The sequence below is a fragment of the Letharia lupina genome (genome assembly GCF_014066315.1).
Source record: "Letharia lupina isolate WasteWater1 chromosome Unknown contig_16, whole genome shotgun sequence".
Taxonomy (NCBI): domain Eukaryota; kingdom Fungi; phylum Ascomycota; class Lecanoromycetes; order Lecanorales; family Parmeliaceae; genus Letharia; species Letharia lupina.
In genome coordinates this window covers 1,599,308-1,623,835 of record NW_023502985.1, presented here as the reverse complement: position 1 = coordinate 1,623,835, position 24,528 = coordinate 1,599,308, and the positions used below count along the sequence as shown (strand labels likewise).

The window sequence follows — 24,528 nt, the reverse complement described above, 5'->3', positions numbered from 1 at the left end:
TCACGAGCGTAAGACGTACCAGTGAGCGAGCATCAGACAGAGTTGGGAAAGAAAGAACATGTTCGTCTGCGAAACACTCCAAGCAATGATCGATGATCCTGCTTCCATAACCGTGGTGCAACTCTCGATAACAATGCTATCTGCGAGCCGACACCCTCCCCCCTCATCCCCATCTCACAGACGGAAAATTCCCATGTCTTGAGTATTCCCGGTGCTGAAGAACGTGCGACGAAGAGAACGCCACACCAATATCAAACCCCTTAGGAACGGCCGCAGAGATTACCAGAGGTGGATTGTTCCCCAACTCCTGGCCTCCAGGGATCTACGAGTATGTCAAGTGCAGAAAGCCAGGTGCCTTAGGTGGTAAGTAGAAATGTAGCGAGTAATGGCGCAGATGTAAAAGGGCGGTTTGGACGGATGGATTTGGAAAGGAAATACAAGTAGGCGGAAGATTGTAGGATTGGGCAAGAAGAAGGAGGTGCAGGCACTTCTCGGAGTCCTTTCTGGATTATCCTCTCCGATACCAACTGTCACCTCAAGTCAATTGCACGACGGGTACTCGTTCATCAACTTCGTTCTCCTTCGCCTGTTTTCATAGTAACGTCAAGATTCCACTACATCAGCTCTTCGCGTTTGCGTGGGGGGAAATGCATTATGTATACCCATCTTTGGGAAACGATCGTGCTCGTGACGGCGCTTGTAAAGGCGCACTCAACCCACGCCGGCGCATATTTTGCCAGCGAACCAGATACGTACGCGCACCGGTTGATTTTGTTACCCAGTTCCGAATGTCTGGCCGCGACAACCTGCAAGGTACGCGATAGCGGCTAAATGTTTCAAACTCGATTTGCAGTAATGAGGGAGGCGACAGGGGGGATTTGGCGTCTACACAAAATGCGCGCCGTTCCCCATCCCATATTGAAAAACCTTCTCCTTCTTTCGATTCCTTGTCGTACGTAGCAATCTCTTTTCCTTTTCCTTTCTTTTCCTCTTCTCAACAGTCTTTACAATCGCCACACGCTCGTTTGACACGATGTTGGCCTCCCACGCCTTTCTCGCCCGTTGTTTCCTCCTCCAGAGCGCCGTCCTGAGTCTGGCGTCTCCGCTCCTTCACGAAAGAGGCAACGGTCACCACCTCAAGTGCACGAACGCGCCGACCGTGGTCGCAGGATAGTGAGTCCGATTCACCGTCTCGAGGGTCCGTCCATGCACGGCTGATCAAAGGTCGTACGCATCAAGCTACGTCGACCCCAAAGACGCACAGCCCCCGAGCTCGGCCTCGGCGACATGCCAAGCGGCATCCCAGTACCTCTACTGCATCCCCGGCACCTACACCTACGTCTTCTTCGGAGCCATCAAGCCGTCGCTGCAACCCAGCACCTCGTACGCCACGGCGCTGAATGCCAGCATCGCCTTCATCGACATGTACATCGGATCCCACGGCGACGGTCCGGTCCCGGACGGTCACCAATACGTATCCAACACCGGCACGGGCATTCTCATCTACGCCGAGGATGCCGGCGGGCATCATCTGACGTGGGGAGTCTTCGGGGTGGCGATGCAGGGGCTGAATGCCTGGATGGCGGATACGGAAAACGGGTACTCGGATGCTATGTTTCAGATTAATGACGGGAAGAACGAGGTTGGGAATGGCTATGTAGGAGCGGTGGACCAGGATGGGGTTTGTGTCTTCGCCAATGCTTTCACACCGGATACGCCGTGTGTTGCTGTGGACTCGAAGGGGCTGGTGTATGGGAACCATGGGGGTGTGGTTTGTTAGTGTTGATAATGATTGTGGATGTAGGACATGGGACGTGAGTGGCTACCGCGTACCCGAATGCGAGAGGGCAACGGTGTAGAAATGTGGTTGCTAGTTATTCGACAGCTGAAAGGGTGCCAATGTAAAAGGCTCGTCGAAAGACGTCTTTGCTTCCTCCAGTACGAGCTAGCACAAGATTAGGGTGAGATTCTGCCTCATGGGATGACTGGGGAACTAGCACAAGATTAGAGTTGCAGGACCTCAATGATAGATGCCTAGCAACAGCTACCGAGGAGAATATTGCGGAGCTAGAGTTCTCAGAAACGAAAGCCTAGTATACCTAAGGGTAGGGACTTGGGCGGAGGTGGCGGATAGGGCGTGTGGGGATCATGCGGATTAAAGGAGGTGGATCGATGTGATTCCAGCAGGATTGACGGACTTTTCATTGATGGGCAACGGCCCGGCTATATCCTACTACGCGTTCTATCTACCGCAGGACGTGAATGGGAAATCAGTCCATCTCTTCCAGCACTCCCCTAAGGATGTCGGTGACCCTGCCCACGTGCTGACTATCGAAGACAGCATCGTGCTGCGCATCTATTGGTATGCTCTGGAATTTGTCCATCGTCCATCCAGCTCGCTCGTCCTGGAAGCGGAAGTGATAACCCTTCTTCCAGTACTCGGACACCGTCTCTGGTAGCGAGGCGAGTTGTGTACATTTCACCAGTGTCACAGGACTCTTGACTCCCTTGGGCAAATATTCTCCTTCCCCAGCCCGGGTAACCATGTCCAAGCTGTTGTAGATATGCTTCCGCATCCTGGGCAGGTATTCCATCATATCCATCTCATCATCATCATCTTCTTCATCTCCCAGCCCACTATCCTTATCCACCTCCCTGTCCAGCACGCCGTCTTCTTCGCAGCCCATCTCCTCAAAACCGGGTAGCCCAGTCCGACCCGCATAAGTCTTGTATGTCCACTCCGCAATCTCGTCTCTTTCGCGTGGGTCGTCGAAAGGAGGGAATCCCTCGGGATTTGTGCTATCAATCAACAACACCCCCAACACCATTTCACACTCTTCTTCAAGTACCTCGGCCATTTTGATGGCTATCATGCCGCCCATCGACCAGCCGCCGAGGATGTATGGGCCGTGTGGTATTTCTTTCCTTATACGATCGACATAATCGCGAGCGAGGGCGGCGAAGGACGCTGGTAGTTGATATGATTTGGATTCGTAGAAGGGGCAGCTGAAACCGTAGACAGGGCGCGAATGTTGGTGGTTGGTGGGAGAGGAGAGGGGACCGAGCGTTAGGTAGGGTAGAGCAAAGCCGGAGATGGGGTGGATGAGGATGAGGGGTGCAAGAGGGGATGCGGGGGCGCCTTGGATGTGGAAGAAGGACTCCATTGACGTAGAATAGCGACCGCAGGTGATGGTCGCGGCAATATTTTTCAAGTGGGTGCTGCTTTCAGACTTGAAGTAGGTAGCTCTTAGCAGACAAATTGAACACGTTCTTAACCTGATTTATGCGTTCATCACTAGTTATAGCATTAGAGACAATGTGGCTGCTGCTGGATCGGCAGGTCTCATACGACACAGAATAGCAATCTCTCCGTGTCGCGGCGGAGACTTCCCACAGTGGATGACCACCGCGGCGAGAAGGAACCTTAGGCGCCATCCGAACCACTTCAGCTGGATCTGATGCGACTGATCTGATATGGAGAATAACCGACAAACATACTTGTTGCAAGATGAGCAACCTTCAAAGTTGCATTGCCATTGTGAGGTCCCATTCGGCTGGCTGTTTCGCCCAGGCGGTGCGTCTCGCGCCGCGGTGAGGAAGCCCGATCATTGGGCTGACGATGAAGATGAGATCCATCTTCGCATAGGCGTGCTGAACCATAATGAAGGTACACAGTCATTCGATTGCCATGGAGGTCTCTGCCAGCCTCCTCCGCTAGCTATAGCATATCGCGTATAGTATGAAGGTCGGTCACAAAACGTCCTGGACGCCAAGACTCTTATGCCAAGGTCTCGGATAATGCCCCGTCTGAAGTGTTGCCTGGACAATACCTTACGCTTAGAAGTGTCTTGGAATTATATCTGGTCGCTGGGCCCAGCCCAATGGAAGCCCCTAAAGTTGAACCTATACGACCCCAGGAAATAGTTCTAGGCTCCCAGCCACAGGGCTGCCTTCCGATAGCAGGGTTAGGGCTGCTACTAGCGCTGCCCAAGACTTTGTGTGCCGACCTCCGTAGATAGGGGTACACGCGTAGAAGGAGCCTTATATAATTCACTAAACCACCGGAGTCAAACTCAGTATAATCTTCTCCAACCCAGTGTTTATTCCCTTGCCTTGAGGTTATTGTCAGGGATACAAATTTAGTTGCTGTTCGAAAAGGGCCAAAAAAAACAGGCCGGATCGTATTATCTGACGTACAGACTCTAAGGTGCTACAAAGATGACCCGCCCCTGATGACAAAGTATACCCCGACCCAGCCAGCTCCGCGCCCCACGAACGGCCTACCCCATCCCATAAACCGGCGCCCAAGACCTAGGCCTCTCACTCACCACAACCCTCGACTGCCTCTGATGCGGCAGGATCGTCGGCAGCTCTGAATCCGCGTCGAAATCATCTACCATCATCTCGGCCAGCGACGGCTGGTCCGGTATCGACGGCAGCCCCGTTATCGAAGCCCGCTGATCATGATGGGGGTGATGATGCGCCGGTGGCGGCGATGGCGGGCGTGCGCTGTCGTGTCGGGTCGAGCGGGAATAGCGTGATGATTGGTATGATGCTATATTCTCACCATCGTCGTTGGCGAGGCCGGCGGATGCTTGTGAGAAGCGAGATGAGGCTTCGTCGTCGCCGTTGTCGTCTGCTGCTACAGTGCCAGACATGCGCGAGGCGCGCGGTTCCGCGAGCGTGAAGCCGCTGAGCCAGCGCGAGTTGCGCCGGGACGATTTTCGGGGTATTTCCGGCTGCTGCTGTTGCTGCGGCGGCGTGGGATCGTCGGTGCCGTACCAGTGGGGTAGGGCGGTCATTCCGCCCGACGTCTCCGGGAGTCCGTAGTCCTCTTCTTGAGCTGCGGTGCGACTGCTTGCGCTGCCGCCTTCTTCGACTGTGTTGTCGAGCAGGGCGGCATCGTCGCTCTCGCTGTGCATCTGCTGCGGCGAGATGAATTGCCGATCCAGGCTTAGGTCCGTGATCATCAGACTCGCCAGCAGTGCCAATCCTGCCGCTCCGCACAAGACTGCCCAGACTGTCTTCAGTGAATCCGCATACACTTGAATGACCATGTTTCGGTCATCGCTATTGTGTATCGTCTTGATCTGCAGCGCCAGTGCCGCCCCATTATTCGCATACTGGTCCGCCATTGGCGCCAGTGAAGGTATCGCTAACAGTTTTGTGCGCATCTGGTCCTGGAACGTCACGCCGCCGATGACGACGCCGAGGGCTTGGCCCATGAGGCGGGAGAATGTGAACATGGCGACGGCGGAGGACATGTTTTCTTCGGTGGTGGCGGCCTGGAGCGTCACGCCAAGGGCGGTGTAGTTGAAGCCGAGACCGACGCCGACGACTAGGTTGAGAAAGATCCATTCGACAGTAGTGGTGTGGACGTCGAGGAGGTAGAGGAGGCCGAGGCCGAGTGTCGTGATGGACCAGCCGGACCAGACGGCCCAACGGTAGCGGCCGGTGCGGGAGATCAGGGAGCCGACTATGAAGGCGCCTGGGGCCACGGTGAAGGTTTCAGGGAAGAGAGCTACGCCTGAGAGGATGGGTGAGAGGCCTTGGACTGCTTCGTAATAGAGTGGTAGATAGTAGAGGGAGCCGGCGACGACCATGCCGTGTAACACGACGCTGATGTACGCCGCCGCTGCGTTGCGGTTCTTGAAGATGCTAGTCCTTATGATCGGATTCGTAGCCACGTATTCTTCGTACATGTAAAGTACGACCAGGCCGAGAGCGCTCGCGGAGAGAGGGACGTAGGTACGCCAAGAATTCCATGGGTACGATACGCCGCCCCAGGATAGCGGGATCAGGAAGCCGGTCGTGGAGGCGATGAAGATGACAGAGCCCATCCAGTCGATTTGGGCGAGCTTTTGGATAAAGGAATTGCGAGGTGCGCGGAGCTTGATGAAGAGTGGGATCATCACTAGAGCTATGCCGGTGAAGGGTAGGTTGATCCAAAAGATCCAACGCTGTGCTATTAGTCAGTAGAGCGAAAGCAGTTTTCAAAAAGGGGATGCGTACCCAAGTCACCTTTTCCGAAAACGCGCCTCCTGACAGCGGTCCCGAGACTGAGCCAATGGCATACATCCCACTGATGACGCCAAACCACTGCCCTCTCAACCTCAATGGAATCAGATCGCAGATGATAAGCTGGGTGAGTACAACGATGCCACCACCGCCAACTCCTTGAACCGCTCTGCCGGCTATCAGGAGCGTAAAGTTCTGCGCAAGTCCACAAAGGAGAAGACCGAGTAGGAATATGGTCACTGCTGCCGTTGCGACCCATCTTCGCCCGAAGACATTGGAGAAGGATGCAATGGTTGGTTGAAAGACGGTAGAAGTGAGTAAGTAAGACGTTGCAGCCCAGAAAGCCTCGAGTGCGCTGCCGTTGAGCTTTGCAGAAATTACCTGTGAAGTTGTGAGCATTGCTACTTCTGGTGTAATGCACAAGAAGCACTTACTGGCAGTGCTACCGAGAGAGATGTAGCGTCCAATGCCACCATGACAGTGAGCAGGCCTAGAGTCGCAAAGGCCAAATAGAGCCATATACCTGGCTTGTACGTTGCGCCTTTGCTTTGTGCTGGTGCTGAGGGAGATTCTCGTTTCGTTACTGAAGCCATTCTGCTTGCTCGCTTCGATGCTGGAGTCACTCGATGTGGTTGTAGGCTGCTGCTGAGGTGGTATGCTTGACAATCGCTCATGTCGCGCGAGCGCATGGAGTTTTGCGGGAAGAATGGTGGTCTGTTGTGCATTGCAGCTTCGTACATGAGACTGAATGTCTTGAGATCCGAAGACTGTTCCACGAGACCGGATGGAATTGCAATGGAGAATCGCAGAAGAAATTTGGTAAGTTGTGTGGAAGTGCATGTTATGTGAAGGCAATGGGATTGCGATTAGCGACAGCCCCGTGGTAGTCACGGAGTCTTTTGCTGCACCTCATGTTCGAAGTCTCATACGACGTATAGCTGCTTCGTGCCACACGACAGTCGTATGGATGATCCATTAGAAGTCGGAGGAATAATCATGCCGACGTGAGATCCAGTCAACCCCAGTTTTCGCAAATGTCCGTGATCTGATAGGTCCATACCGCAAAATCCTCCGTTCCATAATGTATCCGTTCTCGGACGGGCAATTTAAGCTTGAACATAAGTAGGCGAAGAGGAAACTGTCTTTGAATGGATGTTGCATAGACAACGTCATATGTTGCTGTGAGTCGGAGCCTCTTTGCTCCGCTGAGACTCCGCAGCTGTACAGTGTTGACGCAGCGAAAAGCGCAGTACTCCCTTTTCTTCAGAACTTCTAGACTATCTCAGACATTGTCCTACTTCCTTCTTTCTTCCAGATTTTTTCTTCACCCTTCAATAAGACCGCAACAATGTTATCTCTTTCCCTACTGCTGCCTCGTGGGCAAGACTGCACCAACATATCAGCCGACTGCCCAGTCTCGCAATCATTCTATGGCTACTCGCCGTCCCTCGGCCCAGACATCACATTGCTCGTTCTTTTCAGTATGGCACTGGTAGGACATGGGGTACAGGGATGGTACTATCGCGCTTGGGGAACGTTGACTGCGATGTTGTGGGGATGTATCTGCGAGGTGTTGGGATACATCGGTAGATTGATGATGCACCCGAATGCTTTCAATTTGAACGGGTCAGTCAAGGTCGCATGTCTTGGAAGTCTGTAGTGAGCTTACCCGATCATAGGTTCCTGATCCAGATCTGCTGCCTCACGATTGCTCCGGCTTTCTTCTCTGCGGCGATCTACCTTTGCTTGTCACGGCTGTAAGTTGCCCCAGATCGACCAGTCGTTAGAGAGCGCTCATAGATTCACCTATAGCGTTCTGCTCTTCGGTACGGAAGTATCTCGGCTGCCGCCCAAGTACTACGCCTACATTTTCATCAGCTGCGACATTGTTTCTCTTGCGCTCCAGGGTCGGTTCTTGCTCTGTCCCTTGCAGCAAAAGACCATCGCTGACTTCAGTTCAAGGCGCTGGTGGTGGACTTGCATCCGTTGCCGCACAAAATGATACCAGTCTCACCGTCGGAGATAACTTCCAGCTTGCAGGATTGGCGTTCCAAGTGGCTAGCTTGACCCTCTTTGCTGTTCTTTCCGCGGAATACGCATTCCGTGTCTATCGAAGCCCACAAGCTTCTGCGAGAGCCCCTGGTATCTTCCGACACAACAAGGGCTTGATGTACTTCCTTGTTGCATTGGCAACTTCCTGGCTGTTCATCGAGATTCGATGCATTTACCGCGTCATTGAGCTGGCCGGCGGTTGGGGCAGCTCGCTGATGAAGAAGCAGACAGATTTTGTGGTTCTGGAGGGAGCGTGAGTTCAGCATCTCTCAGCACGATCGGTCATCGCTGACGAGCCGTACCATAGAATGATCATCATCGCCGTGGGTGTATTGAATGCTTTCTACCCAGGGAAATATCTGAATAGGGCTGTGGATCCCGAAAAGTTGGATGAGAAGAAGGCATCGGATACTGAGTTGGCGACGCCAACGATGTCGGCGACTGTGTTCTGAAAGATTAGACGTGGAGGACTTTGGTGAAGGCGAGTCTAGCTAATTGGTTGCGAAGGCTTGGATCGTTGTAGAAGCAATGGTAATGGCAATGTTTGAAGTACACAGAGATAGACTGTTTGGCTTTCCGCAGTTTGCGTGTACAGCCTCATGATATGGGATGATTAGCATGCGATGAGAATGACAAGAGCTGGCCCGATGTTGGCCCCTGCACTGCATCTGATGATGCATCTCTGTTGTAGCGTACAAGGATGTAACACAGGCGATGACAGCTTTGCCTCAAGGTGTACGAGTACGAGTACGGCGAAGCAATGGGGCGCGGGCCGGAGTACACGAGCGGGTGGGGGTGATGAAGCTGCTGCTGAATTATGCTAGAGCCCGTACACGAGGTCATAATGTGAATCATGATCAATCCCCCACCTACTTCACCTTCTTGTCGTGACCCTTCAAAAAGTTATGAATACTCAGAATGCCATCTCCCTTCCCACCCTCCTTCACACTTCCTTCATCTGCGGCGTCGTAATGATTCAAACACTCAGACGATTCGCGAGGCAGTATGTCCTGTGCAATGGCCGTGTTTTGAAATGCTTTGACCCCACCACTATCCATGCCAAAGCTTCGGATGCCAATCGTATCGCGAGCTCGTTACGGCATACCCCTCGTGTAGACATTCATATACTGAGACTACAAGAAGACCCGATTGGCGCGCTTGAACGAATCATTATCCACATTCGTACCCGCACGTTGTACACTGTAGGTGGGCAACAAGAGTCCTGCACAGCGCTAACACCAGCCCTAACCCTAAGTTCGGAGGGTAAGGTAGTACTACCGCCTCAGTACTACCGCCTCAGTACTGCACGGTGTGGCATCTGCAAGCACGCCCGTCAGGTAAGTACCTTAGGCAACCCTTCAGGCGGACCATTCTTCGACAGCTGGAGCTGTTTCATGGCATGTGCGGGAACATTTATGTGCCGTGTGTGCCGACCTCGGTAAGAATCTTACGCCAAAAGACGCGTCTCGGATGCATATGATCATCCATCAGCAGCAATAAATCCAACAAAAGAAATGTCGGCAACGCTTTTCCGATAAGGTCAGATCGTCAATCCTACTTAAACTCGCTACCTACAAATCCCACCTATCTACCCACATCCCATCCATCCTATTTCCCCTCGCTGCACACCCTCACCCTCTCGCCAGAACTTCTCCCCCAAATCCTACAGCCAATAATCCTTTCAAACAATGCTCTCCGCCCTGCCTCCCTTGCGCATGATGATGAAGAGGCATCTGTCGTTGGACTTGGCCTTTCATCACCCTCCCATTGAATGGGGTACGAGTCAGGCTACAAATCTGTCTGGACCAACGCAGTGTGCAGGGTCGAAGACTGCTTTCCGCGATATACCCTGCGCAGCTGTCGAGATTGAAGCACCCGTCCAACTGGCGCGTTTGAGTAGTCAGTCTTTACCCCTGACTGGAGTGGTGTCGAACCCCAATGAATATCTCGTCTCAGGCAGCGGACATGACCGCAGGCGCATGAGGGGCGTGTGGGGCGCCCTGGGGCTGCTCTCTTGTCCGGCCACACCATATTTCCAGTGTATCGGCTAAATCCTCCCCCAGCCTATTCGCCAAGCAATCCAGATCTTACTCATCCGTGTTTGAAGACCGGGTTACAGTAGACTCGCCAGTGGGCTGCCACAAGCTTCGTGCTGACCCGAGAATCCTTGCCTGATCTCATCCTACAGCAGGCTATGCTTGAAACAGATATCTCCGGCGACAGATTGAGATCCTAGCGTTGCATCGAAAGCGTTCACCTTTGCTGTGACGCCGCTGGGTGAACGTTACTTCAGATCTGATCTACTCTCCAGCTCTATACTTGGAAAATCCCTTTGACATCATGGTGTTTCATACATGTGGAATCACTTTCTCCGAATCACATTAATAGTCCATCGAGAATGAACGTCACTTTTCGAATATTAACACCTCACGCAGCTAGTGTCTCTTGCCTCTTCATACACAACCAACATGTCCTTCATACAAAACGAGACAGAACCTACGCAACAGCCCTCAATGCGAAGGAGTTGCGGCTTCTGCCGGTCGAGAAAGATTCGGTGCTCTGGCCAGAATATCTGTAGCGCATGCCGAGAGAGGAATATCGACTGTGTTTATGGCCGGGAAGGCTCCAAAGGTCGACCCAGAGGCGTGACCTCGAAGACTGCAAAACGAGGAACAAGCCAAAGGGTCGACAGCGCAAACTCGGTCCCTACTATGAAGAATCCTCCAACACCCTCTCCTATCCTTGATCCTAGCCTCAACAATTTCAACACACAAGTCTCTCGTCAGACATACCAGGCTTTCAGACCGAGAGAACGCTCGTGTACTCAAGAGGAAGACACGGCATCGAAACATACCATTGCTGCCGACCTTCAGCAGATCTTCAGTCGTCTCTTTGATGCTCAAGGGTCGGAGAGGATCGAGACCTGCCCCAACGCCATTTCCGCCCTTAGCCGCAAGAACTCCGAGACCCAGACCTCCATCCATAGCCGCGATACATTGCCTCGTCCAGCAATCACATACGAAGAGCCCTTGCGTGTCCTGATAAAAGACTTTGTGGAGATGGTGGCTCTACAATTTGGCGACTTGGGCTGCGACCAGGTTGTTGATGATGATGACGGTTCCCGGCTCTTCAAGAGATGCCTAGCCTTGGATGATACCCAGAACATGTTCGATCAACCAACCGAAGCCCGAAACCCACTTCTTGACTATAATGACCACCAGACCCTGCAAATGGTTGACGTCTGGTTCTCACATCACCCTCTTGCCGTCATCGTCTCCAAGACACTGTTACTACGAAGCTGCCGGGACGGAGCCCGCGATAATATACTCCTCGCTGTCATTCTGGCTGACGTCAAATTCGCTGAGAATGACTCGGAAGCACGTGACAAAGGAATTGAGATTTTCAGATGGGCCAACTCAAAATTCTTCGATATATCCGGTACCAACGTCGACCTCGTTACCGTGCAAGCGTTGACATTGCTTGGCTGGTATGAACTCTGCGCTGCCAGAGCTAGGCGAGCCATATGTTATTTCCTTCATGCCAGCAACCTTGTCACCAGCCTCCAGGCACCCACAATTCGACTGAACCAGATCAATGGATTGGACATTGGCGAGGTCGAAGCTGAGTTAGCCCGGGGTATTCGGTGGATCACTTTCTCCGTCATACTTTGGGCTTTCATGCAAATGGATGCTCCGATAATGGAGCTACTGCCGTCCAGTTCATCGACTTCTTTCCCGCCGATAGACGAGACATTTTCAAAGGTTTTCGCGCTTGACTCGGCATCAGATAATATATCAACGCTGCCATGCCAGGCTAAAACCATCCGCGATCTGTGGCCAATCAGTCACGTGGCGTCAACGACCGCTCACATCTATGCTCTTTACCCTCGAAAACAGATCCTGGCGGAACCCTCGAAACGGGCATCGTGGCATACAAGAACACTGCGCCAGCTGCAGCGCTTGTCTAGCCCACTTCAGAATACTCCCGAAGACGTCTCGACTCTGTGCTCGAAGGTTCGCCATGTGCTAGTTGGCGCACTGGAGCTGTTTGAACCTCATGCAGGATGCGAAATCTCTCAAAGCATTGTCCTATCCACGTATCACACTATGATCGTTCACTTTCTTTTTCCCCGATCTCCCGACCTCCGGGGGAGCATTCCCGTGACCGACAGCCTGATAGAGGATATGTCTCGGTCGGCGAGAGCACTTCTGGAAGTCAGCGCTGCATTAGAAAGACCGCAGGACAGTGGCCGAATGACTATGGACCTATGTCCTTGTACTATTGCGGAAGTTCTCGTGCTGGGCTTGGACGCTTGTGGCAGAGCACTTGCGTACTTCCAAAGTCGCTCTCGACTCAATCAGGAACCTGAAGCCTCGCTCGTTTCGGCCAAAAACGAAGAACTGTCGAGCTTGGCCTCGAAATTGCTTGTCTTGTCCAAGCATGGGAATCTACGCCAGGCCAAAAGAACCAAGGCCGCGAAGAAGCAGCTGAAGCAGGTGGTGCAGACATTCCACGAATTGAACCCGAATACTACCCAAATGTTCGACTTCTCCACCAATGACTCTTTTTTGTCTGGAGAGTATCCGGTCCTGAACAGGCCACCTGACTTCAACCTTGGCATCACGCATTCTTTGACCAATTCTACTTCCTCTGCAGTGTCACGCGAGTCCTCAACCAAGGACATGATGTTTCCACCTTTTGGACCATTTAGCCGAAAGAACATGGACAACGTGTCAGCCGGTGATCTCACCCCATTTCCAGATCAGAACGCTGTGGGCACTGACTGGACCGAAATCGATATGATGGGTTTTGGCGGCACTGGTCCCACTATCGCTGGAGACTTCGGTGGCTATGACTTTCCAGAAATAGGCAACGGGAATTTCGATACAGAAGCGGGACCTGACGCGTTGTCAGACGATCACGGAAACCATGGCCGTGGAAGAAACTTTGACGACTCTGGTTTTCGTTCATGACAAACGGTATCGAATGTCGGCATTTGGGTAGGATTTTGTGGTACTGGCGGGCTTGGCGGGCGTTGTGCTTCAAATCATTTCTTGATATTTCCAAAAAAGCGGGATCATGGCGTTCTCGACTTAGCATCCGTGATTTGAGCAGGGTAGGAGTAGGCGTCTATAGACCAACACACACTGACAAAGATTCTATGATCTGATCCCGGCTTCTCATCCACCTCCCCCTCTCCCCTCTCACCCCCTCCTCTTCCGTCCTCCTCCTCAGGCGCAACAGGTCTTCCTTTATCACTCGGTGCCCGCAACCCTCGTACCAAACCGCACGCTGTAGAGTACATACACGCGTTGGCATCGGGGAGTAGCCAATCCCACCTCCCAAAAGAGCATCCGCAAGGAAGCCGGAACCCTTTGAAAGTCGAGCCAGGACTCGAAGGAGGCTCTAGTGTGAATACGTCCAGCATCCCTGCTTGAGCCCCCGGCTGTAACTACTGGGTTCCTTCCACCCATGCCACCGGGCCGCAATCGAGCACTGAGCTCGCGGCGCGGGGCCCAAATGCGCGACTACAGCGCGGCGGGGGGTGGAATGGAAGAATGGAGGCTGTATACAGAAGGGAAAGGGAAGAGGAGGGAAGGGAAAGGGGCGAATGATTCGGCGTGGAGTGAGGGTTTGTTTGTTTGTTCGCGTGGAGAAGGAGGAGGAGGCGGAGATTAGGAGGGGGGGGGGGGGGAATTGAATGAGTGATCGATCGCTTCCTTGCCCAGTACGTCCGTCGACACCCACAGTCCAGCCCAGCGCTAGCAGTACGTAGCCCTACCCCACCTACCTACTCCCGGACGGCGACCCCACAGCCGAGGACTCTCGGACCGTTTCCCGGGAGCGTATGGATTGACTGCTATCGGGCTTTGGTAGGGGCTGTAGGCTAAAGCTGGGTGCGTGCCGGAACACTTCCGAGCGCATTCATTGTCCCGGTAAACCCCTTCGGGCGGGCGGTATGCGAGATCTTGGGTTGGCGTGTGCGGGGACTGTTGGTGCCGGCCTCCGTACGTTCGTTGATTGATCTGTGAATAGGGAGGGTGTGGCTGACGGGGTGGGTATATCAGTGGTCGGGGACTGGCTACAGCGCTACGATCGAGTATGCGTAGAACGTGACCCTGGGTGCTCATTCTTCCGATACTTCTGCAAACATTCAATTCATTGCTCGGCCAGCCGATCCGACATCCCTGTATATACTCCATTCATTCCTGTATCCTCCTCGGCCAAGTGCGCCTCAAGACTCCAGATAATCCTCCCGTCATCCCTCCACCCCATGGTTCTCGTCGATTAACGCGTATGGTAGAAAGAAGCACAACCTTCGATCTCCATCCTACAATGTTAGCCGGCCAGCTATCCCGTTACTTTAAGCCTAGCCTTTTCCCTTGGCCCTTGCCCAAAATACTGTACACGATGTAGGGTTTTCGGCGCTTTTTTCATAGACAAGGAATCGAAAGCGATCATTGTCAAGGAAAGCTGGCCGTGGTCCCCTACAGATCCGAAAGCATTAGCCACATATTCCACCACTCGTGACCGTGAGGAACTCGCCGAGGCCCCCGAGACTCCCGCCCTGCCCGTGCCTGACGCAGGCGGACCAAATCGCCGTGGTCGCTTCCCAAAATTCATACCACGCGGCCGTGTCCGACGTGGTGGAGTTGTCGACTATCCTCAGCAGACAGAAAGTGTCATCTATTTGAGGATATATCAGAAAAAAAGACCAAAACACATGGTGGTCCGTTGATCATCTCACCTGACTCAACGGCTTGAGGTAGCAAGACTTGCGTCGTCGGATCAGTTGAGGGACCGAAGGCTTCCTTCTCGGTAGTGACTGGCATGCCTTCTAAAACATCTTGGCATGAGCTCATGGCCCGGAACTTTCCGCTGCACTGGATCGCTGATGGTGGTTGGTATGCGCTCATGATTACTGCAAGGTTATTGTCGCCACCTGAGTGAGGCAGAAAGTCAGCATTGGTAGGCTTCATAAGTCGTAGCGGCCAAGGCCAACGATACCATCGTGATCTTTCAGCAACAGAGTCTTCTACCTACCTATGTTCGTAGCAATCCCACCCTGCAACTTACCACCGGAAAAGCATTCATGTCGAACCGCAGCGGCAGCATTGCGGACTTGGTTGGTGGTTGCCTTTGCAGAGGTAGCACCACCGATGAGGACCGGCTGGACATAGCATAACGCTTTATCGCCCATGGCTCTGTAGGGCAAAGGAAAAATCTGTTCCTGGCTGCCCGTGTGACGGTCGGCCCATTGAACTTGGTCAGCGTTGGGAGGGACATATGCCTTCGCTTGTTCGCAATCAAAAATGTCCAGATCGAAGCCATAAGAAGCGCCATCGCATTGGATACGTAAGGGCTGACCGCTTGTCACGTTGAGTGATGTAGTAGAGTCATTCGAGGCAGAATTCGTGTCCACATTCAATGCGAGGAGATCCGATGGTAGAGGAAGACGTAAGATAGCTGGTGTTTTATAAGCTAGAGAAATGTTTAGAGGTTTTGCTAGAATCAGAGTCCCAACGTAAAAAGCGTATCCCAGGGCGTACTTCAGTGACATTTCAGCGACCTCATCTAGAATTGCACGTTTTCGAGTAACAGTAGAATTTCCCGAGTCTAGACTCTTCTTTAAATGGAAGACTCGTGGAGATTGAGGGACGGGACTGAGAGCGCGTCCGCGCTACAGAAGGTCTACCTAGATCTGCAACCACTTCGCGCAAGTATGCCGGCCTCAAGCGACTAGAAAGTGTTAGCCGACCGTAACTTTGTTTCAATAAAAGGACGTGATCTATGTGTACTACTGGAAGCGCAAATGTAAATTAGGACTGTCAGTTTTAGAGCCCGTTCCTTGTCTACTTTAGCATATTTATATTAGAAATGGCGGCCGCCTGGCTTTGCGAGGATGTACCCCACAGGGGCATATGTTTCGCGCATGCCGGTTCCGCCCACAGAGTCCGTGCGCGATTGAATCATTTGGAATTACGGAGAGTAGTGATCGAAAGTTGTGAGCACGGTTGGCTCTTACCAGCCAAAGCAGTTGAAATCCTGGTAGAATGAGTCGCAAGGAGGTCATTAGTCTTGACAAGCGTCATGCAGGCGAACATGCCCGGTCCCTATAAGCTTAATGTGCCAACGTTTGACAGTCTTTGTGACAATTCCAGTGCGACGACTTCTAGGTGCATACGTGCGCCAAACGGCGAATGGCCCAGAGACCTTGTCGAGGATTTTCCGCCATTCTTATCCCATTTGTACGGATAATGACTCACAGGTTCATGCATAAGCTTAGCAGCAATGAGCTGGGGTATTTCCCCTTGCCATGCGTAGCATCTTTTTCATTCAGGACACGATCTGGTAGTATAGCTGTGGGCGCCCGTGCTAATCATGTAAGAGACTACGCATTGCACTTCCCGTGTTTGATCTCACGCCGCCAGGTGCGGCCGGAAAGATGATTCCAACACTCGTGCCGTCTCTAGATTTTAGTCACCTCCAACCTATCAGTAGACTGATAAGACAATGTCGGTGGTGCTCTCTTGCTCCGTAGGCACAAGCCACGAAGGTATCCTCGAACATTTTAGGCTGCATTTTGTTTGAGCAAGGACTCCTGCGATGGATTGTGGCTGAAGCCACGACAGACTTGTCTCCTGATATATGCATTCCCAGTCGAGTGGGTTTGATGGCGTAGGCCTCTATGCCCCTGCCGTATGGCCAGAATCTCAAGGCAGAAGTGTTTTTCTGCCTTCTCACCGCGAAGGCTTGATGCGAACGAAGCAGCAAAGAAAAGAAGACGGTAGCGCTGTTGTTTGGGTCGCTGATACAAGTAAGCCGTCAAATCCAGTAAGCCGTTTCATCCTGACCTCTTGGCGTCCCTCTGGCACATCTGAGGTTTCACTCTGAATCAAGCGACTGAAAGATGTCGCGTCAACCCTTAGCTTGATTGTAAGATCTCCAGATGCCAGATCAGCGGTGTGGTGACGAAACCCCGTCTTCTTCATAAGAGAAGACGCTTGCTGGCCTCGGAATGGACAGGATGTGAGGATGGCGTTGAAGGGAGGAATGTGGAGAGTAGGGCACCTTAAAAAAGGGCAGAATAACGCGCCAAGGCTCGAGGATATTCATACAGTGCATCATGCTGAGCTATTGAGCTGTAGGCTGTATGATAGCCGCCATCTGAACAGTGGTGAACATTCCCATGCAAACGGGATCTAGGTGGTTGAAGGGTGTATTCTCGAGGAATAGGTGGGGTCAAGCTTGATTAAAACAACGTTTTATCCCCGTAGAACAATGGAACAAGAAGTCTGTAGATATTTCGACAGTTGGCATGAGAGAGTGACGACCATGCAGGCAGTATAGGAACAGTCTGACGAACGGAGAATTTAGATTTTAAAATGACTTCACAAGGCTGAGCTAAATATGATACGCGCTAGCGCATATCCCGAGATAAACGCGACATGATTGGATTCGCACGCGTAAATATTCTGCTGTGAGACTTATCCGCTCTAGCGATGCTCTCCAATCTCACGTCGATATTGCGGGACTCACGGAGTGTTTCACGGGGGGGCTATCTCCCGTCTCATGGCAGATTTGACACAAGGAATGCGATTCAGCAAGTGGTGATTTCCTATTCCCACCGCAATGCTTCTGATTCGCGAGCCTACCGTTGTTATCTGTGTTTTCTGACACCCACGACACGACTCTACGGAAGCCTCGTCCGTCATTCGTTCTTCCACACGTCAAGGTGAGTACAAGAAGAGCCTTGCATGATGGGAGCGACTTTTGTAGCTAGATTATATTTCGGCCCTCTTGGATTACCAAGGTTCCGAAGTAAGGAGCCATGCATTCAGCGGCGATCCGTTTGCTGCTGCCTCCTGTCATCGCCAGCATCAAAGCGCTTATCCTTCCCATTGAGCCGCAAGACCTATCTCCTCCAAACCCGCTTAGAGAGAAAGCTGAACATTGAGCAAGCGACAAAGTAAGGGGTTGATATCCATTAGCATCTCATTTAAAGATTTAATTATTTCTTAAATTATATCGAAAGAAAGGTAAGAAGCCTATACTTATTATAAGCTTTACTATTTTTTCCCATTATTTACCCTTCGAATGCGTTGTTATACGGGCAAGCAGCCTCAGAAGTCTCCTTACTCAGTACTTTGATGTATTTAAAGTTTGTATTGTTCAGATGTTTGTTACCTCTCTACAGTCACATTGCAAGCGGAAGCTACCATGAACAGCAATCAAAATTTGCTTCATTATGACAAAAGCTAGTAAATCAGAGCGTCAATTCTACCTAAGTTGCTGCAAAGTGTCTCAAGTACGTGGTTAAGATCTATGCTATGCGCCCACCCTTCCAGCAGAACCCTCCGTCTAATCCTCTTCCTCTGGGAAATTCGCCTTGAAAAGTGCCAGATCACCATCATAGACCTTCTCCGGCGCGATGGTGAATTCTCCTTTCCAGTGCTCCTCCACCGGGATATTCTCCGGCTTGATGTACCGGCCCGTCAATCCAAAGCGAAGTTTTCCCTTTGGCATAACACCGTGCTAAAGCGTGTTAATAAATGTGAAAGAGATAGTGGTGGGCAGGAGCGCATACCTCGTTGTTTTTTTGGATGTCTTCACCATGCATCACCACCATGTCTCCGTGCCTGAGCTCCAAGGACAACACAGTAGGCCCGTTATTCTTGTTCTTATCCAAGGCCTTAAAGAGCGCCGTCCTGGCCTTTTCGTATTCGTCCATGTGACCAGCCTGGTAGAGCTCGTTGAGGGCGATGCGCTCCTTCCAAGCCTGAGAGCCAGGGCGCACGGGCAGCTCGGGATCGTAGTTCTCGGCGTTACGTTCCTTGAACTTCCAGTACTTGGACTTCATCCTGAAGCTCATGGTGGCTGCACCTCCCAGCGACCAAGATGCGATATCCGGGCCAAGATCCTTCTCACCGTCATCGTGCCACTGGATCCCATCAGCGTTTGTAGAAGATTTGAGTAGTACTGCAAGTATAAAGGACTTACCCCAATTGACTGCTTCTCCATGTATCCCAGACACAGCAGTTCATTGAATGGCCGGTATGAGCCATCCTTGATCGCGTCTTTGCCAGCCCAAGTCAGGTGGTTTACGGCTTCCATGATCGCTGGTGGAGCCTCCGAGAAGCCTCTGGAGTCCACTGCGACGACATAATTGTATGGCAAGCCCTACATCTGTTTAGCAGGAATGACGGATGTGTGAATGTTAGAGGAAACATACAAAGTTAATGCCAAAGTGCTTTGTTATCATCTCGCCTTCCACTTTTTTCGAGTTAGTACTGTGTACGTGAAGCATTTTGCGAACCACCTACCTGGGCTGTTCTCCAGTGGAAACCTCTGCATGCCTAATTTGGTTCCTTGTAAGGCCTCGAGGGCTTCATCCGCCCCGCCAGGTTGTCGGTTGATGACCTCATTCGCGAAGTAGTGAGTGATGAAGTTGCCGGGAGAAATCTCATACGTCGCTTTTCGCCAATAGCCATGGAATTCTGATTCTGTGCGAACGACCGGTGCTTCCCACTTGTCGAATGGGATCGAGTGTCCCTCAGCTGCGAAGGCATGATCTGGTGCAAGCTGACTTCGTGGAATGATCGGATAATGGATGGGTACCTCGAAGGTGCAACCTTCGGTTTCGCACTTCCATTCGTCCCACTTTGTTCGGGAATTGCATCTGCCGCAATCACGACAGACCATCCCTTTCCAAGCCTGCAAAGATGTCTCCATCAGTGAAGCATTCAGTAGGCCATTCGGAGGAGCCGGCTTCAGCTGCAAAGGCGCTTTGATATGGGCAGGCCATTTGTTGCGCTCGTCTATGAACGCTGGGTTCCAGGTCGGAGCTTCCTGGTCGGCCTGTCCGTTGATGATTGAGAAGTTCGCGCAAGTCTCATTGAGACACATCCATCCTGTTGTGGAGACTTCTTTGCTTGAAGTGTTACAAGTGATGCAAGTCTTGAGTGACGCTTTTGTACTATAATCAGGGGTTGGCGTAGGCAAGGACGATCCGTGGATGCCGCACCAGCTTGGCGTCTTGAGGTCGATCATCTCAAAACGCACTCGGCACACCACCTTTCCCTTGACTTTCTCCGACCATATGTCTGTGACCTGGTACACACCCAGCACGTTGTAACGGTGCGGCACTTTCGTGGGACAATGTGGATTTTTAGCGCCGACGATGAGTATCACAGGAACGCGGTCTCGTTGGTTATTCACAAATGGTGTGACCTTCTTGGACGAGCTGCTCTGGTCTTCAGTCTGTACCATCTTGCCAGACTTGGTGCTAGTCATTCCACCGCCGAGTCTGGTGATCACAACCTTCTCGTCCATATAGCCATAGTCGTCATTATCGTTATCTAAGAGAAAGCCGTACGCATAACCAGCCGACCCATTTGAGCTTTCCCAAGTGTAGGCACCTGACTGGTATGCCTGATAGTAGGTTAGCGACTCGCACAATGCTTGTCGCATCTCTGCCCACACTTCTGGCTGGCCTCGAGGTCCAGGGCGAGTTTCGTTGCCTGAATTCAGCACGACTTTGGCTCTTAATACGGCCCTTTGCTTAGGAGCCGAAGACTCCAGACGTTGCTTCTTCAAGGTCGTACCTTGACGTAATGATGGTATGAATAAATCAGACTCGTCGTGGCTATCAGGAAGCGCAGCGCTCCTCTTCTTCGAATTTTGAGAGGAAGATTCCGGGGGAGCTCCAAAACTGTTCTCGACCTTTACTTCCGGAGAATTTTGAGGTCGAGGCGAAGGCAAAACAGGGGTTTGAGAAGGTAGAGGTAGCTTCACCCATAAACTTGGCCTCCCACTTGCTCGTTTGCCTCCTTTGCGCACAGCAGGCGCAATCTTCCTTGGTTTGGGAGCCTCGATCTGAGGAGAGTCAGTGCCACGAAGTCCAACGAGTGTGCTGCTGTATGCTAGGTTTTTTAAGAGCACGCCAAGATCAGAAATCGACTTACAAGCTCTTCTAATTCCTCATTTGGCTCAGAGTGCCCAAAATGTTGGGCTTGCTTCCTCTCGCGAATTGACCTGCGCGATGGCTCCGAGCCGGCGTTCTCATCAATGCTCCCGGTCGAAGACATGCTTTCAAACGAACAAATGAATGATAAATGTGTAAAAAGCTCGATGAATATGACTTTGTCGAGTATCGCAATAGCAGAAGATTGTAAGAGCAAAGGGAGTCAAATGTTTGAGAAGGTCAGTGGTGACTACTGTCCTTGACTTTGCAGTTCAATGCTGAGAAAAGGAAGGGGAGATCGAATACTGTGCTTGGCTTCAAGGTCTGGTACTGTAGAAGGAAGACTTGGTGACCGCTATGCGTGACTTTAATGTCCGATTCAAGAAGAAGCAAAGAGAATTGTGGTCAAGAATGGTGAAGCAATGGAAACAGAAATGACCCAACTTGGCTGATGTGCTTGAAGGTTTGCTGCTGTCCTTGGCTGCAAGTCCGATGTTGTAGAAAGAAAGATGGCTTGGAGTCGAGGGTTTCCCAGGTTTATATAGTCCTCGATGCTTATGGAGCTTCATTTCGAAAGAGTAGTGATGCGTTACGCATTCATTGCGTGCGCTCCTTCATCTTGACCGACTTTGTGAATAAGACGCATACTCACTACCGTTCGCCGACTCGCCCGATAATCAACGGACTTGCACTGCTTCATTTCAACTAATTCCGTGAAGATGATGCCTATTCGTTGTTATTCTTTGTCTCGCCCGAGAAGTGATGGGCTTACGCTTCTTCATTTCGACTGACTTCGTGAATGTGATGCGCCTTCATTGCAATCCTTCATCTGGTCCTAGAAGTGACACACTTAGGCTTTTTCACGTTGTCTGACTTTGTGAAAGAAAAACGCGCCCATTGCCATCCTTCACCTCATCTCAGAAGTGATAGGCTTAGGCTTTTTCGCATCGACTGACTTCGTGAAGCGATTATATATTTATTACCTTTCTTGTATCGTCTAAGAACTGATAGAATTACGCTTCTCCAATTCAACCACGTTGTGAATAAGACGCGCAGTTATCTCTGTTCTATATCTCATCTGAAAAGTAAAAGAAGACTGATGATTCAATGCCATTCCTTATTTTATCTGGGAAGTGATTAGTGACCTAGATTAGATATAGCGAGATACTTTGTGAACCAGGATGTATAATAAAAAGAACGGCGTTGTAAAGCAGTATCGGCTTGGAAGTTAAAGAATTTAGAAAGAAGTCTAGTACCATGCAAGCGCGTGAATGAAAAGCGCAAACTATAGTAACTGCTGCACTGTCTTTCAGGGTATAGTTTTACTGCTTTTCCAACGAGTTTAATACACAGAGAAGGACATAAAGCTAGTAGAAGTACTGAGAAAGGCGGTAAAAGAATATCTCTGTCAAATCTCATTATGGTCTTCCATTTACTTAGGGATAGCATATGATGAAAGAGTGTATGAGACTTGTTGGATTGAAGACTTCAAGCTTAAGAGGCTTGTGGGACGTAGAAGTGGCGTGCATACAAGTAAAGCAAAGCTTTCCCGACTTGGGCTCAAAGTTATTCAAGCTTGGTGATGTGAAAGTGACGTGGAAATAAGTAACTTGGCAGCTTAGTTTTCTCGACTTCGTGAGATTGATTAGACGTAGAAGTAACATTAGATTCCTCCAGCAGAGCTTTATCAACCTAAAGGTGCAAGACTGTGTGAGCTCAAACGCATGAAAACAATATTGAAATGGGATGTATAGAATTATGTTCCGGCACTGAAAGTCAAAGTCGGTGAAAGTGTTGTAGGAGTAATGAAGTGATTACGCAGAGCAGGGCTATGCCAGCTGAAAGTCAAGCTTTCCGAGCTCGGGGACATCGACGCGATGCCAAAATGGAGATTGCAGGACCATGTCGAATCTGAAAGCCCTAAATTTCCGCCGAACACTGAGACGTGGAAGAGGGAAGTGGTTGGCAATGAAGGACTCGGTTGGCCGTACGAAGCCATCCTGTTGGAGACAGCGAATAGAAAACGACATAAGAGTGAGGAAGCCAAAGACAGGTAAGTAAGGAAGAGTCTGCGATGAGTAAGGGGAGGTTGCGAAGACTAGGATGCTTGCAGCTCCAGATCTGTAGATTAGTCCCGATCTCGGTGGTCTTAGATGAAGTGGCAAGTATTGCAAGGTCACGACAGCTCTCAAATTTCAAGCTCCAGCATCTCATATGATGTGGAAGGAAGCAAGAGCAAAGCACAGAGGGTGGGCCTTTGAAAATTTAGGTGCGCAGGTCGTCCAATCTCGGTGACCTGGATGGTGCCGGTGTGCGAAGAAATAGTGCAGATTCCTGCTAGCTCTGCTCTGAGATTTCGAGCTTCGGCCGGTCAAGCGGTGTGAAACAAAGGTAGCCACGCAGATTCGGGCCTTGTGACGATTGGGCCACCTAGGGACGACAGGTCTCCATGTCCGCGCATTATTTAAAGGCTTTTGGGTGCAATAGCAAGATGTAAAGAGCTTGTGCACAACCGTGTGGGGAAGAAATTTGTTGAGAGATAGATGAACACCTTCTGCCACGGCTCCGCGTTCAGATAACAAGATATTTCTCGTCAAAATGACGTTGAAGGAGAAAGGCTTGCTCTTGCTTTGTGTGGGAGCTTCTTTGACCTCATGTGCTAGACCACCTTTAGTTTTGTATCCTTTCCACTACTAAACATGACACCATACAGCAGTTGGACCTTGCGAGCAATTTTTTTATATACGAAGCGGCTCTGGAATTGATCGCCTTGGGCATACCATCATGACCCCGCGAACCTAGGCAGTTGTCAAATATACCAAACAGTGTATCGTCCCTGCGGACCAAGCAGGCGTTCAAACATGTTGATGTTGACACACGATCTAGCAGGCTTTCATTCTTGTCAGACTGGTGGGGTGACCGTTCAGCGTACGGACGAGACGACATCGACGCCCTTGCGTGGGCAACGCCACCGGACGTTCTGTAAGCACTCGACATCCGTCGCTTGAATATGAAAGGAGTTTCCCGATGGCCACGGTGAGGTACCAGATCCTGGTCTCATCCGCAAAAATTGCTAGGTTGATTGTGTTGTGGTCGAGTGCTGCTTAACAAGAGGAGGGTTTCATCACGAGAAAAGCAGGGTAAATGGTGGGATAGGCCATGAACTTCCCTCTGGTTATCGCTACCAGCTATATATGGAGACTGCTGACACGTTCTTCGATGTATCAAATGTGTGGCCGAATAAAAGAGATCACGACACAGACCAAAAGATTTCATGACGAGAACACTATAGCTATTCTGGCCTAGCGGCATCACATGACGAATTTTGCCAAGCCCAGTAAAAGTAGATCTTAGTGAATTAACTTCCTCCTATCAACAGCTTTCGCGTATCAAACTAATTTCCTCCGAGTATAATCCTTCAACATCTGCTGATACGGAATATGAACGCAACGCAGACCGCATAGATGAGGCACCATCAGACGGGTGAACTCGGA

The 24,528-nt window shown here is 51.2% G+C and overlaps 6 protein-coding genes across 6 annotated transcripts; 3 read left to right on the top strand and 3 right to left on the bottom strand.

Annotated features, from left to right (window-relative positions):
• Positions 1 to 1,033: 1,033 nt before the first annotated feature.
• HO133_003183 (uncharacterized protein) lies at positions 1,034 to 1,780 on the top strand (the record flags this gene model as incomplete). The annotated part of the gene is made up of 2 exons (XM_037294106.1): positions 1,034 to 1,173; positions 1,240 to 1,780. 2 exons carry the CDS (start codon positions 1,034 to 1,036, stop codon positions 1,778 to 1,780), a joined length of 681 nt encoding a protein of 226 aa, XP_037150184.1.
• A 2,500-nt stretch (positions 1,781 to 4,280) lies between these two features.
• On the bottom strand, positions 4,281 to 6,611 carry HO133_003181 (uncharacterized protein; the record flags this gene model as incomplete). The annotated part of the gene is made up of 3 exons (XM_037294105.1): positions 4,281 to 5,960; positions 6,013 to 6,399; positions 6,453 to 6,611. The coding sequence occupies 3 exons, from the start codon at positions 6,609 to 6,611 to the stop codon at positions 4,281 to 4,283; spliced, it is 2,226 nt and encodes a 741-aa protein (XP_037150183.1).
• Positions 6,612 to 7,366: 755 nt separating this feature from the next.
• Positions 7,367 to 8,522, top strand: HO133_003180 (uncharacterized protein; the record flags this gene model as incomplete). The annotated part of the gene is made up of 5 exons (XM_037294104.1): positions 7,367 to 7,644; positions 7,698 to 7,775; positions 7,831 to 7,925; positions 7,981 to 8,323; positions 8,378 to 8,522. The coding sequence occupies 5 exons, from the start codon at positions 7,367 to 7,369 to the stop codon at positions 8,520 to 8,522; spliced, it is 939 nt and encodes a 312-aa protein (XP_037150182.1).
• A 2,016-nt stretch (positions 8,523 to 10,538) lies between these two features.
• HO133_003179 (uncharacterized protein) lies at positions 10,539 to 13,043 on the top strand (the record flags this gene model as incomplete). The annotated part of the gene is made up of 2 exons (XM_037294103.1): positions 10,539 to 10,624; positions 10,649 to 13,043. The coding sequence occupies 2 exons, from the start codon at positions 10,539 to 10,541 to the stop codon at positions 13,041 to 13,043; spliced, it is 2,481 nt and encodes an 826-aa protein (XP_037150181.1).
• Positions 13,044 to 14,575: 1,532 nt separating this feature from the next.
• On the bottom strand, positions 14,576 to 15,631 carry HO133_003178 (uncharacterized protein; the record flags this gene model as incomplete). Its single annotated transcript, XM_037294102.1, has 3 exons — positions 14,576 to 14,757; positions 14,795 to 15,013; positions 15,115 to 15,631. 3 exons carry the CDS (start codon positions 15,629 to 15,631, stop codon positions 14,576 to 14,578), a joined length of 918 nt encoding a protein of 305 aa, XP_037150180.1.
• Positions 15,632 to 18,432: 2,801 nt separating this feature from the next.
• On the bottom strand, positions 18,433 to 21,158 carry HO133_003177 (uncharacterized protein; the record flags this gene model as incomplete). The annotated part of the gene is made up of 6 exons (XM_037294101.1): positions 18,433 to 18,606; positions 18,659 to 19,012; positions 19,072 to 19,251; positions 19,304 to 19,344; positions 19,395 to 20,946; positions 21,036 to 21,158. The coding sequence occupies 6 exons, from the start codon at positions 21,156 to 21,158 to the stop codon at positions 18,433 to 18,435; spliced, it is 2,424 nt and encodes an 807-aa protein (XP_037150179.1).
• Positions 21,159 to 24,528: the final 3,370 nt, after the last annotated feature.